The following is a 17,622-nucleotide window of genomic DNA, read 5'->3' on the forward strand; positions in this document are numbered from 1 at the left end:
GCTAACAATCGTACGCCACTGCGGAGACTTTTTGAACACCCTGTATATCCCTTGTACAATGTTTTTCATTTTTATTGGACATTGAGATACATGTTCCTCCATATGAAGTCTTCAGTCTTTGCATTTATTTTCATTTCTTCCAATTTATTTTGGTAATGTAGCTTCATTCAGTTACCAGAATGAATCATTTTTTCCCCCCACTTCCTTATGACTGTTTGGAAATAGCTATCTGTGCTGCTATTTTGTAAAGATATTTTCTTTATCTATACTTTTGTCTTTCCTTAGTATTATTTGTCTTTCCTTAGTATTATTTTATCTCCATGGTCTAGAATAGTCTTTTCTTCCCAAGTAATCATATAGAACACTGGGGTGCTGTGCACATGTCTATTTTTAGGCACTGCTGCCGTTCACTTCCCTATAATAAATACGATTGATTTATGATTCCGTTATTGTAAGTAGCTGTTGTAGTTTGAGGTGGTTAATGATTTTACAGTGTGTCCTTTTCCGAATTAACAATCTTGCAAGCCATTTGGTAAAGTGCCACAGACACTGTTTGTTACCATCTTGCTGTAATTAAATTTTGTGTGTTGTTTTGTGTAGCTTTTTTTGCCATAATACTTTTTTTCAGCAGTTAAAGTATCTTGAATGCCTTATCAAAGTGCAACTCTTTATAATGTGTTCACACTGTGAATAATTATTTCAAATGTCACTACAGGATATCTTACTGTATAGTTTGTCACCAGTTTGGGAGCTAAAACATTGCTTTGAAGTATTATGCAATTCCTCCAGTTATCTTTGTGTTTAACTTCACATTGATAAATACACGTAATTTCTTATTGAAATTACATAGTAACCAACCACTTTCTCCAATTTCGGTCATCTGTGAGTCGTGTGAAGTAACACAGATCTGTACCCTTGTGCAATGAGCTGTAGATTAGATTAGATTAGATTAGATTAGTACTTGTTCCATAGATCATGAATACGACACTTCGCAGTGATGTGGAACGTGTCAGGTTAATAAAAGGTGTCTATACAAGATATTACATTACACAAAATATTACATGAAACTTGATATTTTTAATTTTTTTGTGGGGGTTGGGGAAATTACCCACTTACTATATCCAAAAATTCATCTAATGAGTAGGAGGAGTTGCCATTAAGAAATTCTTTTAATTTCCTTTTAAATGCCATATGGCCATGTGTCAGATTTTTGATGCTATTGGGTAAGTGACCAAAGACTTTTGTGGCCGCATAATTTACCCCCTTCTGGGCCAAAGTTAGATTTAACCTTGAGTTGTGAAGATCATCCTTTCTCCTAGTGTTGTAGCCATGTACACTGCTATTACTTTTGAATTTGTTCGGATTGTTAATAACAAATATCATAAGTCAATATATATATTGTGAGGCTACAGTGAAGATCTCTAGCTCTTTAAATAAGTGCAGGATGATCTTGGATTAGCTCCAGCAATTTTTCTGATTACACGCTTTTGTGTAATGAACACTCTTTTACTCAATGATGAGTTACCTCAGTATATGATGCCATACAAAAGCGGAGAATGAAAATAGACGTGGTAAGCTAATTTACTGAGATGTATATCGCCAAAATTTGCAATGGCCCTAATAGCATAAGTAGCTGAACTCAAACGTTTCAGCAGATCTTCAGTGTGTTTTTTCCAGTTCAACCCCCGTCATCATCCAGCTCAGCAATACACTCTTCTTACAATCCTAGTACACAGAACATGTGCCATTTGTGACAAAGACAGTCTCTCAGTTGAGCTGCAACACCTTAGATCTGTGTTTTGTCAAAAATGGGTACAGTGAAGCATGCGTCAGACATGCATAAAGAAAATTAATAATACAGCCATTCTCAGAGAAGAGGTAGAGAAATGGTCCGCCGCTCGTGGTCTCGCGGTAGCGTTCTCGCTTCGCGAGCACGGGGTCCCGGGTTCGATTCCCGGCGGGGTCAGGGATTTTCACCTGCCTCGAGATGACTGGGTGTTTGTGTTGTCCTCATCATTTCATCATCATCCAGGAAAGTGGCGAAATTGGACTGAGCAAAGGTTGGGAACGTGTACGGGCGCTGATAACCACGCAGTTGAGCGCCCCACAAAACCAAACATCATCACAGGTAGAGAAATAGGAAGTGAAACTTACTTTTATTCCCCCATACTAGGCCTCCCTCAGCCAGAATCGTGAAAATCCTTGGGGAAAAAACAAGCATCAAAGCCATCTTTTGAACACCACAAAAACTAAAGATATGCTTGGCACAGTAAAGGACAAACTATAAGTACCCAGTATATACAGCATTCCTTGAGAGTGTGGCCGCCAGTACATAGCATCTCACAACACTGCAGGTAACACATTAGGTCCGTATGCATCTGGGGCTTAAAGATAAATCAGCAGTGGCAGAACACAGGCTCAACAAGGGAGATGTGTTTGAGTTTGAGAAAACAAAAATTCTGTGCTGAGCTAGTGACTTTTTTCAAGGAATCACTTGAGATAAGACTCCATGACAGTCTTATCACCATGGGACGAAACTACCAGCAAAATGAGCATGAAACCCAGCACTAACAGCTGTATGCCAAGAACACAAACAGTAGTTGACACTTTCAAAAGATGATGAAAGTGACTCTCATCGAAATGTTGCAGAATTTTGATGCAGCCACCCGAATTGAAGGCCAAGAAAATTTTGTCAGCAGTATATTCACATACTTCCTCTTAATGTTGTCTTCATTCCTGATTTTCGATCTTGCCAGTATTTGTTCATTCGATCATTGTGCTCTTTTCTTCTTTCATTCACTGTACTCCTTTCTTCTTTCATTCAATGTGTTGTTTTCTTCTTTCATCAGTCCATAAAATGATGCACTTTCTGACCTTTTTCTGAATACACTCTGAAGTTCATAATCTTATTTCGAAAAGTTGGCATTCCTAGAATTTTTGCTTTTTTAATGTTGATTGCTGCTAAGTCCTTTTCTACTTCCCAGAACCAACTGATTTGGTGGAATTACATTTTCTTGGAGACATTTGGAGTCCCGAGTAAGGATAGAAGTTGAAGCAATGAATAAAAATTTGTGCCACGGTTGGGACTTGAACACAGGTCTTCTGCTTACTAGGCAGTTGTGCCAACCACTACACGACAGTGACATAGTAGCTGCCGTAGCTGTGTTGACTAGCCTAACATAAACTTCAGTTCACATCTTCAGTCCTTTTTCCCATTCTTAAATTGTTGGTATTGCTGAGGCTGAAGGTGTGAATTGAAGTTTGTGTTAGGGAAGGTCATGGATAGAGTAGTCCATGCAGCTGTAGTAGCCATGGTGTTTCTGGAGTGTAGTGATTACCACATCTGTGTAGTAAGCAGGAGATCTGTGTTCAAGTCTTGGTCCTGGCACAAAATTTTAATTCATTGCTTCAGCTTATATTCTCATTGGTATTTTTGTCAAAATGCTCAAATATTTTTCTAGTCAGTCTTTCAGGGTTCATTTTAACCAAGTGACCATAAAACAGAATTCTCATTTCCCTTGAGTATCAGATAGTTTTTCTGTTTGGATGTAGATTTCTTACTTACTTTTTCCGATCTATGTAGGGTAAACCACCCAATTATTGTCACTTTAAGAACATGTTTGTAGGGTAAATTATGTATCCTCAATACTTTCCCTGCTTGAAGTATAATTCTAGCACAAAACATACTAGAATATTAAAGTAGCATTATACTACAATTACGAAAGTTTTATACTTTATTTTCCATGTGAAATAAGTTGCTTAAAAATATGTAAAATTTTACCAGTTATTGGCACAATTTTCCAGTAGTTGGCATGCACATTACCAGTCATTGGCACCCCCCAATTTATAACGACTTTACTTATTATTAATAATATTATTACTCACAACTAGCTATCACAAGCTGTTCCTAATACTTGGTAATGCAATAGAAGGTGAAAATTAAGAAAATAAAGAAAAACTGAGAATCAATTTATTAATTCAGTAAAATTACATAACACTCTATACAAATACAACTATGAATTACAGAAACACCAAATTGAGTTTGTTCTCAGTCCTTTCCTTTGTGTGAGCACTATTTCTCAAGAACTGCTATGCATAGGCCTTTGTGTGATGCGAGCAGTAAGAATTTATTCCACCGATTCGGAGAAATCACTTTCATCATCAAAGGCATCAGTATTGTCACTATCATGTACCACGTAACAATTATGGCATACAAAGGGATCATCATCATCTGAATCATCTGGGATACGTATTTGATGCCCACTGGGGATGCATGTAGAGTGGAAAAGTGTTTTACAGCTGTTACATTCATATCCCTTCTTGGAAGAAACACTTCTTCTACATTTGAAGCACATTCCACGAAACTCTTTTTCTTTATTCCTCATGCAACCACTTGTAGAAGCTGGAGCGTTCTCAACCTCTGAATGCTTAGCTTGGGATGTCAGCTCTGTCAGAATGCTGGTATCTCTCTTCATTTTCTTCTTTTTATTAATTTGTTCAGTAGCTTGCTTTTTCATTTTCTTCTCTTCTCTTTCCTTCTTTCTGTTTCATGGCATCCTCCTTCATTTTTACATTTTCCTCGTGCAGGTTATTCCACTTTCTTGAGGTTAAAACAAATGGGACTCGTTCCACTTGTCACTTTCCTTTCCTTTTTGGCGTTTCTGGCCAAAGAAGCACTTCGTTTATACATTTGGTTGGAGTTTTATTTACTATGGGCGTATCTTCTGTGTCATCTCTTCCTGATGAACTCTGGCTAGCTTCTTCACTCGAGGCATGTTGTGGATTTGAAATGTTCAGATTTTCATCAGAAAGGGACAAGTTGGCATCTGGCGTGATTTCAGCAGCTTTCTCTTCCTGTTTTTGGTTTCCATTTTGATAACATTTCTATAGCCGATATAGAAGGAAAGAAATCTTCTCCATGAGTGTTTTCTGTCACATTCTGTATAGTCTCAAATTCATTTATTTTCTCTTCTCCAACAACCTGAACAAAAGTGACATATGGAAGAGGCAGGATTTCCGACTTCCTGCTGTTGCTGTTAATATTATTGCGGTTAGAAACATTCCTACCCAAGCACTTTGAGAAATCAATGTTATTTGGGTTCCATGGGTACAACCCCGGTTCCATGGGTACAACCCGGTAGCTCTGAAACCATTTTTAATTGTATTTTCAAGGTCAATTTTTTCAATCATTTCTTTCAAGATTGGTGCAAAGTCCTCTTTAGTTATAGCTTTTCCACCGCTGTTTGTTTGCCATGTGAATGCAGCATTCTTCCATTCACTTTTGAGAGGTCTGAAGGCAGCAACATCAGCAGGCTGTAATATTCGTGTAGAACTGGGATACGAAGATGTCAGAATAATAATAAGATCTTTACACAGCTCCCTCAAATGGTATGTTAAATGGGTTTTATGCCCATGAACAAACAGAATTACTGGTCGTAGGACGTTATTTTCTTGGAGATATGGATGAAAAACGTTAGCTATGAACTCGAAGAAAACTTCAGATTTCATCCATCCATTGTCGCTTCTCCCGATGCCCCACTTTTCGGGAACCTTGCTGATAATGTTGGTAGGAATTCTCTGATAGGGGTAAATTATCATTGGAGGGCACATCTTTTCATCTGCTGAGAATGTGCACATGACAGTGAGAGTAGCTTTGGCTGGACCTTTCTCTACTTCATAGACATTTTTACAGCCCGTGGGTGCAAGGACAATATCTTTCTTAGGGCATAGAACAAAATTAGTTTCATCACCATTGAAAATATGGCTTGGACATGACAGCACATCAAATACATTTTCCTCCTTAAGGAGGTCTTCTGTGGACGTAAACCATCCTCTCACATCTTGTTCACTAACACAAGCACTTGCAGCAGTTACACCCTCAGACGTTCTTTCAGAAACTTCCGGATGCCTTTTTAAAAAGGTAGAATACCATTTGGTACCAGGGGTGTCATCCTTAAAAGGATTAGGACGTTTACTGTTATGAAGAAATTCTCGCATACTTGCCTGAATATCTTGTTTTCGCCATGGGAATCCCTTCCGAGCACATTCAAAGATCCACATGAAAAGATAATTAAAAATATTGTCAGATATAATGAATTATCTTGTAAATTGTCAATGAGTCAATCTACAGGGGTAGCAATACTCACCAAACAAGGGTGTTTTCCTCCTCTGTGCTCAGTATAGGTGTTGGCCCATGGGATGTTTTGGTATATTTATTACTCAGCCGGAATTGTAATGTTGATCTGGGAATCCTGTACATTCTGGACGCTGCTTTGAATGAGATGCCTTTCTTTACTTCTTGGAGTGCTTTCTGAAGGCTTTCTTCACTGCATGAATCTTTTCGCCTAGGACCCATATTTCATTCAGTTTACTTCTATAATGAAAAAGATGCAGAAAAATGTTAAAATCAATGCCAATTATTGCTTAATAATTTTCCAGTCATTGGTACATAATTTTCCAGTTATTGGCACACAATTTTCTAGTTGTTGGCACGGTACCATTTACTGGTTACAGTTATCATTTGAAGTTGCTGTTTTTACAGCTACATTTATTTCCCATTCTTATCAAGATTAAAATTAATGTCACTATGAAAGTGAATCAATGCAAAATACCAGTTATTGGCACAGCTTAAACTTCTACACTTTTGAGGTTAGAATGTTTCAATTTATTCCAGTAACTCCATACTGATTGTATTTGATAACTATGGTATCATAATTTTGAAATATGAGATGTCCACACAATTACAGCACTTAATATACGGCAGTATTTCTTAACTTACCTCTTAGAAAATCCTTTCTTGCACAGGGAACTTCATAACAATTCACTTCAGGTCAGCTTCCCACCAAACCAGTTCCCAGAAGGCGTTGAAACAAATGCAGCACAACAAGCGAAAACAGAGGTCTTCATCTGTTTCTAAAACAGCACTACCAACTTAAAAATTTCCTTATTACAAAATGTTTCTTAACAGGGTGCCAATTACTGGTGGGGTGCCAATAATAGGGTTGTTTCCCCTACTCCTTTTGTACACATAGTATTTTCAGTAGTACCTTCCTTTCCTTTCTCTCTCTCTCTCTCTCTCTCTCTCTCTCTCTCTCTCTTTATTAAACATTGTGCTGCATAAAGGGACTCTGGTTTTATGACAGTGCTGTGGTGTCGGGTTTTTGTCTTTTACTGAGAGCGATTTTTTGTGGTAAATTTCCTACATTAATTGATAAGCCATTTCCATTTTCTGGGCTCTATTTTTGTTTGTTTCTTTATGTAGACCATTTGGCTGTATTATTTCCCCTGTGTACTTAAATTTATTCACTCAGTTGAGTCTGCTGTATCTTGTGCTTAGGAATTTTTGAGCTATTTTAATTTTCATTATGAATTCTGTCTTGTCCAAAAAAAAAAGCAGCCTTTTCAGCTGCCTCTTTTTCTTTGATTTGCCCAGTTGCTGCACCAGTGTTTTTGGATAATATTACAAAGTCATCAGCAAAAGCTAGAAGTTTGAGATTATAGTTTTTACATCTCAATCTCATTTTTGGGATACCTGTTTCTTGAAGTAGAGGATTCTATTCCCTTATTAACTTTCGCAAAATGCGCTTGAAGAGCGCACCAGTTGTTATTTCAAATGGTTTGAAATTTCTCCACAGAAATGTGGAAACATGCCAGCGATGACATGATTGAAAAAACTTCAAAATTTCTTGGAGGAAATTTGGGAAACAGAGAAAATTCCAGGAGACTGGAAATGTACTCCCACTCATTCATTTCTTAAGAAAAGACACAAGGGGGGGTGTTAATAACTGCTTTCATTATTATTATTATTATTATTATTATTATTATTTTTTTTTTTTTTTTTTTTTTTTTTTTTTTTTTTTTTACTGGCAATGTTTCTTTAATTATTGCCAAATGGTTCCTGTGAACAGGTTCAGATTCGTAATCTGTTCTATGCGTGACCAGCCTCTTCTAAATCCTCCTTGGCATTTATGAAACTGAAGGTTTAATTGCTCCTCGAAGTGATTTTGAAGGGCTTTGCTTAGGACTTTGTGCATAACAGCCACTAAAGAGATTCTCTACAGTTATTAACATCTCCGTTGTGTCCTTTCTTGGGCAATGAATGTGTGAGAGTGCATTTCCAGTCTTCTGGAATTTTCTCTGTTTCCCAAATTTCCTGCAAGAAATTTTGAAATTCTTTCAATCATATCATTGCTGACATTTTTCCACATTGCTGCAACAACTGGATCCTCTCCAGAAGCCTTGTTATTTTGGATTCTTTTCTTGTATCCTCAATTTCAATTTATCTGGTGGTTTTGAATTTGGGAAAAGAATTTCAGGTTCTACTCTATCAAAAGATGTTACTGGTTTCTCACAGTTGATGAGCTTTTTACAGCTTTATTTATTGTTAATAGCTTCTTTGTTGTTTTCTCTTTTAAAATATACTCTTTGCAGTAGACACATCATTAAGTTATCTTTGTAAGTTTAATAAAAATTTCTTGTATTGTCTGTTCTAGAGACCTCCTTCAATATCATGTTAAAAAGACTTCTCAAGATTTCTATTAGCAGATCTCAGAATTTTTGCCTGTTCTTTCGTTTATGAATTCCAAATAATTAACTTCTCACCTATAGGTGACGAGATATGCAACAGAAAACTATTTATTCTAGCTTTTGAGCTCTTGCTCTTTCTCTAGTAGAAGTTAGTTACACGCACACACACACACACACACACACACACACACACACACACACACACACACACTCTCTCTCTCTCTCTCTCTCTCTCTCTCTCTCTCTCTCTCTCTCTCTATAACACATACACCCAAACACACATGCCTGTGGACATGACAGACAGAACCTATTGTTGCACGTGAGGACAGGTTGGGGATATGCTCAAGGCAAGGAGGAGCACCCCCCTGCGGGTTTGGGGGTAAGAATAGGCCCGTGGTATTCCTGCCTGTCGTAAGAGGCGACTAAAAGGAGTCTCAAATGTTTCGGCCTTTGTGTGATGGTCCCCTGTCGGGTTTGACCTCCATATCTCACAATTCTTTCGAAGAGCGAGCCGATTGGGGAAGGGCGCCTTACTTGGTGCATTATGTCCATCGTGCATTGAGACCTTTCGCCAGCTTATTCATCGTTGCATTGCAGTCCTGCCCGCTCTCCGTCTCTTGGGCATGGATACGTTTCTGTGTGCACTTTCCACCATGCAATGTGCAGTGCCACTTTCTGCACAGGCGACGACCATGGACTACTTGTCACCTAATATACAGCACAGTAGCCAGTCCGTTGTGGTGGGGCCGCCATGTACCCTGTTGGTTGTAGCCCCCTGACAATACAGGGATCGCTCTGCTGATGCCTGCGCTGTTAACTCCCCACGTATGCCAAGGAGTAGATGCCTATCTGCCTGGGGCATCGGGACTTCCAGCAATGACCATCCTGCCAGGTGGCCCTTGCTGAGGCTGGGTGGTGCCTGTGGGGAGGGCCCTTGGTAGGAGTGGGTGGCATCAGGGCAGATAACCTGCAATGAAGCGTGGTACATCTTCTCTCACTGGTGGCCAGCCGTCAGCAGTCACTAAGCATTCTCGGGCTCAATTTAACACTGAGAAATAAGATCCCAAAACGTTCCTTTCCCTGGCCACACCATGGGAGGAGCGTAAGTCTCAGGATGGCAGTGACAGTTATTCGCCCCGATTCCTAGTTTGTAAGAGAGCTGATGGGAAGTCTTTCATGTCCACAAAGCCTCAGTTCTTCGTAGAGAATTTAAGAGGACAAGTTTGAGGAGGTTGGAGGGCTTGTCCAAAATGCGCTCTGGGTCAGTGCTGATAAAAACGGCATCCTCTGTCCAGTCACGAAGGTTACTTGCTTGTGACAAGTTGGGGGATGTTTCTGTTACCATCACACCCCATAAGAGTTTAAATATGGTCCAGGGTATTATTTACCATAGGGACCTTGTTTTGCAGTCTGATGACGAGCTGCGCGCCAATTTAGAGCGTTGAGGTGTTCATTTCATCTGGCACGTTCATCGGGATCTGAAGGATAATCAGATTGCTACCGGTGCCTTCATCTTGGCCTTCGAGGGTGATGCATTACCGGAGAAGGTCAAGGTGATGGTCTACCATAGTGATGTCAAGCCTTATATCCCTCTCCGGATGCGGTGCTTTAAGTGCTGGAAGTTCGGCCGTATGTCTTCCCGCTGTACTTCCAGCGTCACATGTCGAGATTGTGGTCGCCCATCACGTCCCAATACTCCATGTGCCCCGCCTCCCATCTGTGTCAACTGCGGAGAGCATCATTCAGCTTGCTCGCCAGAGTGCAGGATCTTACAGAAAGAGCGAAAACTCATGGAATATAAGACCTTGAACTGACTGACCTATACTGAGGCTAAGAGGAAATATGATCAACTGCATCCTGTTCGAATGACATCTTCATATGCCGCTGCTACAACAACTGTATTAGCCCCATCCATTCAGCGAATTCAAGTCCAATCACCGAACCGTACAACACGTGCCCCCTTGCCCGTACGGGCTCTATCTCCCCTGTTGCTCCTGCGCCACCTACCTCGGGAGCAACACCCCCCCACCCATTGGGGACATCCGTCCCCGCTTCCAAGCCGGAGAAGCGTCCACCTTCTTTGGCTCCTCTTGCTCGCAAGGAGTCCCTTGGGTCTCTCCCTTCCCAAGTTTCCACAAGCGGGAAGGCTGACACCCAACAGAGGCATAATTGACCACAACCAGCTGGTCATAGGGCTTCGTGATCCTCCTCCGTCCTGAAGACTGGATTGGTGAAGCCCTCCCAGCCAGTGAAACCCAAGGAGCAGCGAGAGACGTCTAAGAAAAAGACCTCTAAGACCAAGGAATGTGCGATGGCACCCACCCCACCACAACCTTCAATCTCTGCGTCTGAGGATGAGGTGGAGATCCTGGCGTCCACTGAGGACCTAGATCTCGCCGGTCCCTCAAACACAATGGATAGCATTTCCACAGGTGCTCAATCAGTGGCAGCAGGTGACCCAGTGGCGTAATCTGCCTCCCCAGTCCCTTCACGCCTTTGTCGGCCATGGACAATGTCATCCTCCAGTGGAACTGCAGCAGCTTTTTCCACCATCTTGTTGAGCTCAGACAACTTCTCAGTCTTCACCCTTTCCTGTGCATTGCTCTTCAAGAAACTTGATTCAGGTGATGCGAACCCCTACCCACCGTGGCTATCGGGGTTATTATAGGAACCGGACAACTTACAAAAGGGTATCTGATGGCGTCTGCATCTACGTCCTTCACTCCCTTCACAGCGAGTCTGTCCCTCTACAAACACCTTTAGAGGCTGTCGGTGTTCAGGTGTGGATGCCTCAGGCTGTTACTGTCTGCAGTCTGTATCTTCCACCGGATGGTGAGGTCCCGCGGCATGTCCTGCCTGCGCTGATAGCCCAATTGCCACCACCTTTTCTGTTACTGGGCGACTTAAATGCCCGTAACCATCTGTGGGGTGGATCAGTGGCAACAGGCCTAGGCAGCACCGTTGAGCACGTATTGGCACAGCTCGACCTTTCCCTTTTAACTGATGGTGCCTTCACACATTTCAGTGTGGCGCATGGCATGTACTCAGCAATCGACCTTTCGATCTGCAGCCCTAGTCTCTTACCGTCTGTCCATTGGAGTGTGCATGACAACTTGTGAGGTAGTGACCACTTTCCAATCTTTCTGTCACTGCCACAGCGTCACTCTTCTGGGCACCCCTGCAGATGGGCTATGAATAAGGCTGACTGGGACTTGTTCTCCTCCATTGCCACTTTTGCGCCTCTTTCCAATGACACCATTGATGTGGTGGTTCACTCGGCCACCACCGGCATCGTTACTGCCACAGACTCTGCCATTCCCTGTTCTTCTGGGTCCCCTCGGCGGAGGACTGTGCCTTGGTGGTTGCCTGAGATCGCTGATGCGATTGAAGATCGCAGGTGGGCACTCCAGCGTCACAAGTGGCATCCCTCATTAGAACACCTCATTGAGTTTAAACGGCTCTGTGCGTGGGCCTGCCGCATCATTCGCCAACACAAGCAGAAGTGCTGGAAAAGATATGTCTCTACCATCGCAGGTTTGGGCCAGGATTAGGCGACTCTATTGCTATCGGACCCCCGTCAGTGTCCCTGCGCTTTCACTGAATGGAGCAGTCTGTACTAAATCCGATACCATTGGAAACCGCTTAGCAGAGCATTTTGCTCAGAGTTCTGCTTCTGCAAATTACCCTCTGGCCTTCCGCTCCCTGAAAGAGTGGTTGGAGTGTCAGAGCATTTCCTTTCACACGCGCCACCCTGAATCATACAATGTTCCGTTCAGTGAGTGGGAATTCCCAAGTGCCCTAGCTGCTTGCCCTGATACGGCTCCCGGACCAGAATGCATCCATTGTCAGATGCTCAAACACCTCTCGGTGGACTGTCAGCGGCGCCTCCTAGACCTTTACAACCGTATCTGGGTTCCCATTGCAATGGCGAGAAAGCATCGTAATCCCCGATCTGAAACCTGGCAAGAACTCATTGGAGGTGGACAGCTACCACCCCATTAGCCTCACCAATGTTCTTTGCAAGTTGCTCTAACGCATGGTGAGCCGGCGGTTGAGTTGGCTCCTCGAGTCTCGGAACCTCCTGGCTCTGTCTCAGGGGGGTTTTCGCCAAGGACGCTCCACCATCGACAACTTGGTGTACCTGGAGTCTGCCATTCGGTCAGCCTTTTCCTGGTGAAAACACCTAATCGCCATCTTTTTCAATCTCATGAAGGCCTACGATACGACTTGGCAACACCACGTTCTCCTCACAGCTTTACTTTTGCCAGTATCTCGAGATACTGGCAGAAGTAAAGCTGTGAGGACCGGGCGTGAGTTGTGCTTCGGTAGCTCAGTTGGTCGAGCACACAGTTTTAATCTGTCAGGAAGTTTCAAAAGAAGTATTGTAAATGCAATATGATTATGTGGTCTTTGGCAAAAAGGAATCGGTCCGGACATGAAAATTTTCAGCAGCTACAAGTTAAAGTGTCTTCATCAATTTTGTAAAATATGTTACTTTGACTGAAATAAAGTTGCAAAGAAAAATATAAAATATCGCAGCAGCTAAGTGGTAAACCAATGGCATAAATGTGGGCATCTGCATAATAAACTTTGTCACCATTGCTATTATTGTTTAATGTTCTTCTTACGAGCCGCACTTCATGCTCACTGCGTTTCATATCCTCCAACCCATAAAAGTGTTAATTTTATGCTCAGTGAGAGAAACAGAGACATGAAAAATGAGTTTACTTCCCCAGTTACAATTACAAGCTTATTAGAAGTAGGCTGTACACTGTTTAAAATGTAAATCTAAAAGAAGGTTCAAGTGCTACAGTTTCGTTTCAGCCTTCTGTCATTGCTGCCAATCTTTACGATCTACGAGGTGCATTCAAGTTCTAACGCCTCCGATTTTTTTTCTCCGGACTGGAAAGAGATAGAAACATGCACATTGTTTTAAAATGAGGCCGCATTCATTGTCAATACGTCCCAGAGATGGCAGCACCGTACGGCAGATGGAATTTTATCGCCAGCAGCGAGAATGAGAACTGTTTTAAATACTTAAAATGGCGACGTTTTCCTTACTTGAACAGCGTGCAATCATTCGTTTTCTGAATTAGCGTGGTGTAAAAACAATTGAAATTCATCGACAGTTGAAGGAGACATGTGGTGATGGAGTTATGGATGTGTCGAAAGTGCGTTCGTGGGTGTGACAGTTTAATGAAGGCAGAACATCTTGTGACAACAAATCGAAACAACCTCGGGCTCGCACAAGCCGGTCTGACTACATGATCGAGAAACTGGAGAGAATTGTTTTGGTGGATCGCCGAATGACTGTTGAACAGATCGCCTCCAGAGTTGGCATTTCTGTGGGTTATGTGCACACAATCCTGCATGACGACTTGAACATGCGAAAAGTGTCATCCAGGTGGGTGCCACGAATGCTGACGGACGACCACACGGCTGCCCGTGTGGCATGTTGCCAAGCAATGTTGACGCGTAACAACAGCATGAATGGGACTTTCTTTTCGTCGGTTGTGACAATGGATGAGACGTGGATACCATTTTTCAATCCAGAAACAAAGCGCCAGTCAGCTCAATGGAAGCACACAGATTCATCGCTACCAAAAAAATTTCTGGTAACCGCCAGTGCTGAAAAAATGATGGTGTCCATGTTCTGGGACAGCGAGGGCGTAATCCTTACCCATTGCGTTCCAAAGGGCACTACGGTAACGGGTGCATCCTACGAAAATGTTTTGAAGAAGAAATTCCTTCCTGCACTGCAACAAAAACGTCCGGGAAGGGCTGCGCGTGTGCCGTTTCACCAGGACAACGCACCCGCACATCGAGCTAACGTTACGCAACAGTTTCTTCATGATAACAACTTTGAAGTGATTCCTCATGCTCCCTACTCACCTGACCTGCCTCCTAGTGACTTTTGGCTTTTTCCAACAATGAAAGACACTCTCCGTGGCCGCACATTCACCAGCCGTGCTGCTATTGCCTCAGCGATTTTCCAGTGGTCAAAACAGACTCCTAAAGAAGCCTTCGCCACTGCCATGTAATCATGGTGTCAGCGTTGTGAAAAATGTGTACGTCTGCAGGGCGATTACGTCGAGAAGTAACGCCAGTTTCATCGATTTCGGGTGAGTAGTTAATTAGAAAAAAAAATCGGAGGCCTTAGAACTTGAATGCACCTCGTACAGTGTGTGGTGCAAAGTACTTGTATATATGTGAGTAGTGTATGTAGTCGCAACTGTATCGTGTCACATTTGAACATGAAAGTCTTGAAAACATGCTATTGCAAAACCCTTGTTCTATTTCTGTCACATCTGTCCCACAGCACAGGATGTGCGCAAAAAGTATATTTTCAGCACTTCACAAAATGCTTTCACCCCTGCCTGGACTCCCATCATTGAAAGACTACTCCCCCTCTCCACACATCCAGCAGGCAAGCTCATTTTATGTACGTTAGTGTGGTATGGTGCCTGCGTTGGCTCTCGGGTGAAATGAGTCACCAGCCAATAAGAGCTCACTAGCCAGAAATGGCCGATTTCCTCGATTATGACCAAGCATATTATTGTTTGAATGTAAAAGGTGGATTAGTGATATAGTTGCTGAATATAGTACATCGTAAATACGTACAAAAAGATGAGGCTGAGTTACAAGTGGCATAAGAAAAGGTGGGGGCTGGGCCCCTTCGTCACATATCGGTTTGGTCCGGAACACTTCACATCGACTGCCCTATTTTTCCATTGCTGCCACGACCACCTAGTGTTTGTATCAAAATTGTGGGTGAAGCTAAATGTCGCAAGTTATTTTGGCAATGCCAATCATAGATAATGTCAGCATTTCCTCTCTCACATCTCCCCTCTCCGCAATGGCCTAAAATAATCCCTTAACTCTGCCACCACCTGTGGTGCAAACCGTCTGTCTTCTGTGCCACTTACAAGTTTTTCAATAACATCAAATGTTAATAAGAAGAAAACAGGATGAAGTCAGGCATGATGTCGAGTAAAAATGTAGAATCAAAGTAAACCTTACTAGCAAGAAACGTAAAACTGGGGAAGTTTCAGCATTGATGTTATGGGTTTTTCACAGAGGCTACGAATTTGTGATGTAGAATTTCGAAAAATGTGAAATCGAAGTTATGCTGTTTACATCAGCATCATCCAGAGCAAGGTAGACTAATGTCGGCAATGTATGTCTGTAGTTAAGTTTGTCTGTTTGATGACCCTTCTTGAAACAGGAATGATCTGCACATTTTTCTAATGACTTGGAATGCTTCTTTGCTCCAGCAACCTGTGGTGGGCTGTCACTAGCAGAGGACCAGGTTCTCTTGCTTGCTCTTCGCAATGTCACGTGACATCCCATCAGGTCCAGTCTTCTTCCCTCTGTTGAACAGTTTAGTTGGGTTTCTGTCCCACAGTTGCTTACTTCAATATCATATTTCATTTTAGTATTTATTTGACGATTAAAAAGTATCAGGGATTTCTACGTACTTGTAGACAATACATTATATTTGTTTATGTTGAGGGTCAACAGCCAGTTTTGGAGCTGAGTTCAGAGGAATTACTGGTCAATAGATTCCTAACACACATTTCTATATAGCAACACTGCAATTATATTTTAATTTACAATAAATTCCTTCGCTACACCTTCTACCATAAAATAAATTTAGAAAACAGAATTTAGTATTCGGTCTGTCTCTGTCATCCTCCGTTTCAGTGCCACTATGATCATGAAGTGATTGAATAGTTGCCTTTGACCTGTTTACTGACTGACCTTGACACGGCATTAACCAGTGTACTATCTATGGCTTCTCACTCTCTTGACCCTTCACCCTCTATCTTTCTCTCCCCTTCTTCTCGGAACATGTGGATCTCTCTCAACCTGACGTCAGGATGATCTACTCCTTCTTCCAAACATTACCAGATCTGTCTCCTTTTCCTCCCAGGGGAAGGAATTAATAGTTCCAAAAGGTAGGCGATAGCCTTTTCCCTACTTTTAATGTGTTTATCGGCAGTGTTTAGAATTCTGCCACCTGAAAGTAATTTTTTTGTACTTTTTAATGCGTTCATCAGCAGTATTTAGAATAATGTCTCCTGAAGGTAATTAATGGCTAGCCACTTTGTCTCTTTAATTTTACCGTTTCCTTAAGTTAATTATCCTTTTAATGATATTTTTGCTAAGTTTAAGAGCCTGCAGCTGAAGATTAACCTGTAAGTCTTTTCTCAGGTTCGACTGGGAGACTTGCCAGTGCTACCTTTGTTTTATCCTGTTCTGAAGCTGATGTTTGCTGAAGATTACGAAGAACTGGAACAACGAGCTGTACGACGTCAACTGCGAGCTGAGCGTGCTGCACAGCAAAAGCAGTCAGAATCGTGAATGCTATGTTTGTTCATACCAGAAATAAAGCTCTGAAATCTGTTTTGTATTTATGTGAAACTTTTGTTTTCATATCTGTTGTCTTAAGAATCATATCCCCCTTAGCCAACAAACCCTGGCTCACAGGCCTACTACATTTACCACGCATTCAGAAACTCCCTATCAGAACCTAAATAGACTTAAAACACAGCCATGAATCTTTCTTCAAAAAGCCTCAATCCCACAAAATTATTAGTCCTTTCCAAAGGTTTTACCTTTCCCACAAAATTCGATCATACTGGTCTTCTTAAAGACCTTCGCCCAGTTCCTACAGTGGAAACACATTTTCACCACAAACTCTCCCAATCAGACTCAACCCAAAGCCAATGTCGAATCCTGCCTGACTCAGTTCACCCCACCACCTAATTGTGAGCTATCCCCACTGCCCCAAAATCACCTTTTATTAACATTTCAGAATTTTTCAATCTCAAACCTTGCTTCACCATCTTTCCCCAAATCACTCAACAGGGAAATCAATCTTACATCTCCAGAAAGAACTCATTCCACTACTTAAAATATGTTTCCAACCGTACAGTCCTACATGCCGACAGAAGCTCCACCACTGTAGTTTTATACTGCAGTGATTAGCTGGAGGAGGGACTCTGCCAGCTGTCAGATTTGTCCACCTACAAACCCTGTCACAGTGACCCCATTCCAAAAATCCAACAGCATTTCCAGTCTCTCCTCAAGTCC

At 42.0% G+C, this 17,622-nt stretch overlaps 1 protein-coding gene across 1 annotated transcript in view; it reads left to right on the top strand.

Annotated features, from left to right (window-relative positions):
• The window catches only part of LOC126163179 (ribonuclease Z, mitochondrial), a 104,962-nt gene extending 88,023 nt beyond the window's left edge, over positions 1-16,939 (top strand). The window contains exon 11 of the mRNA XM_049920131.1: positions 16,741-16,939. Within this exon, the coding sequence (XP_049776088.1) occupies positions 16,741-16,890 (150 nt within the window). The 3' untranslated portion in view covers positions 16,891-16,939. The remainder of the gene's footprint in view (positions 1-16,740) is intronic.
• The last annotated feature ends 683 nt before the right edge of the window (positions 16,940-17,622 follow it).

Source organism: Schistocerca cancellata, chromosome 2 (genome assembly GCF_023864275.1).
Source record: "Schistocerca cancellata isolate TAMUIC-IGC-003103 chromosome 2, iqSchCanc2.1, whole genome shotgun sequence".
Classification (NCBI taxonomy): Eukaryota; Metazoa; Arthropoda; class Insecta; order Orthoptera; family Acrididae; genus Schistocerca; species Schistocerca cancellata.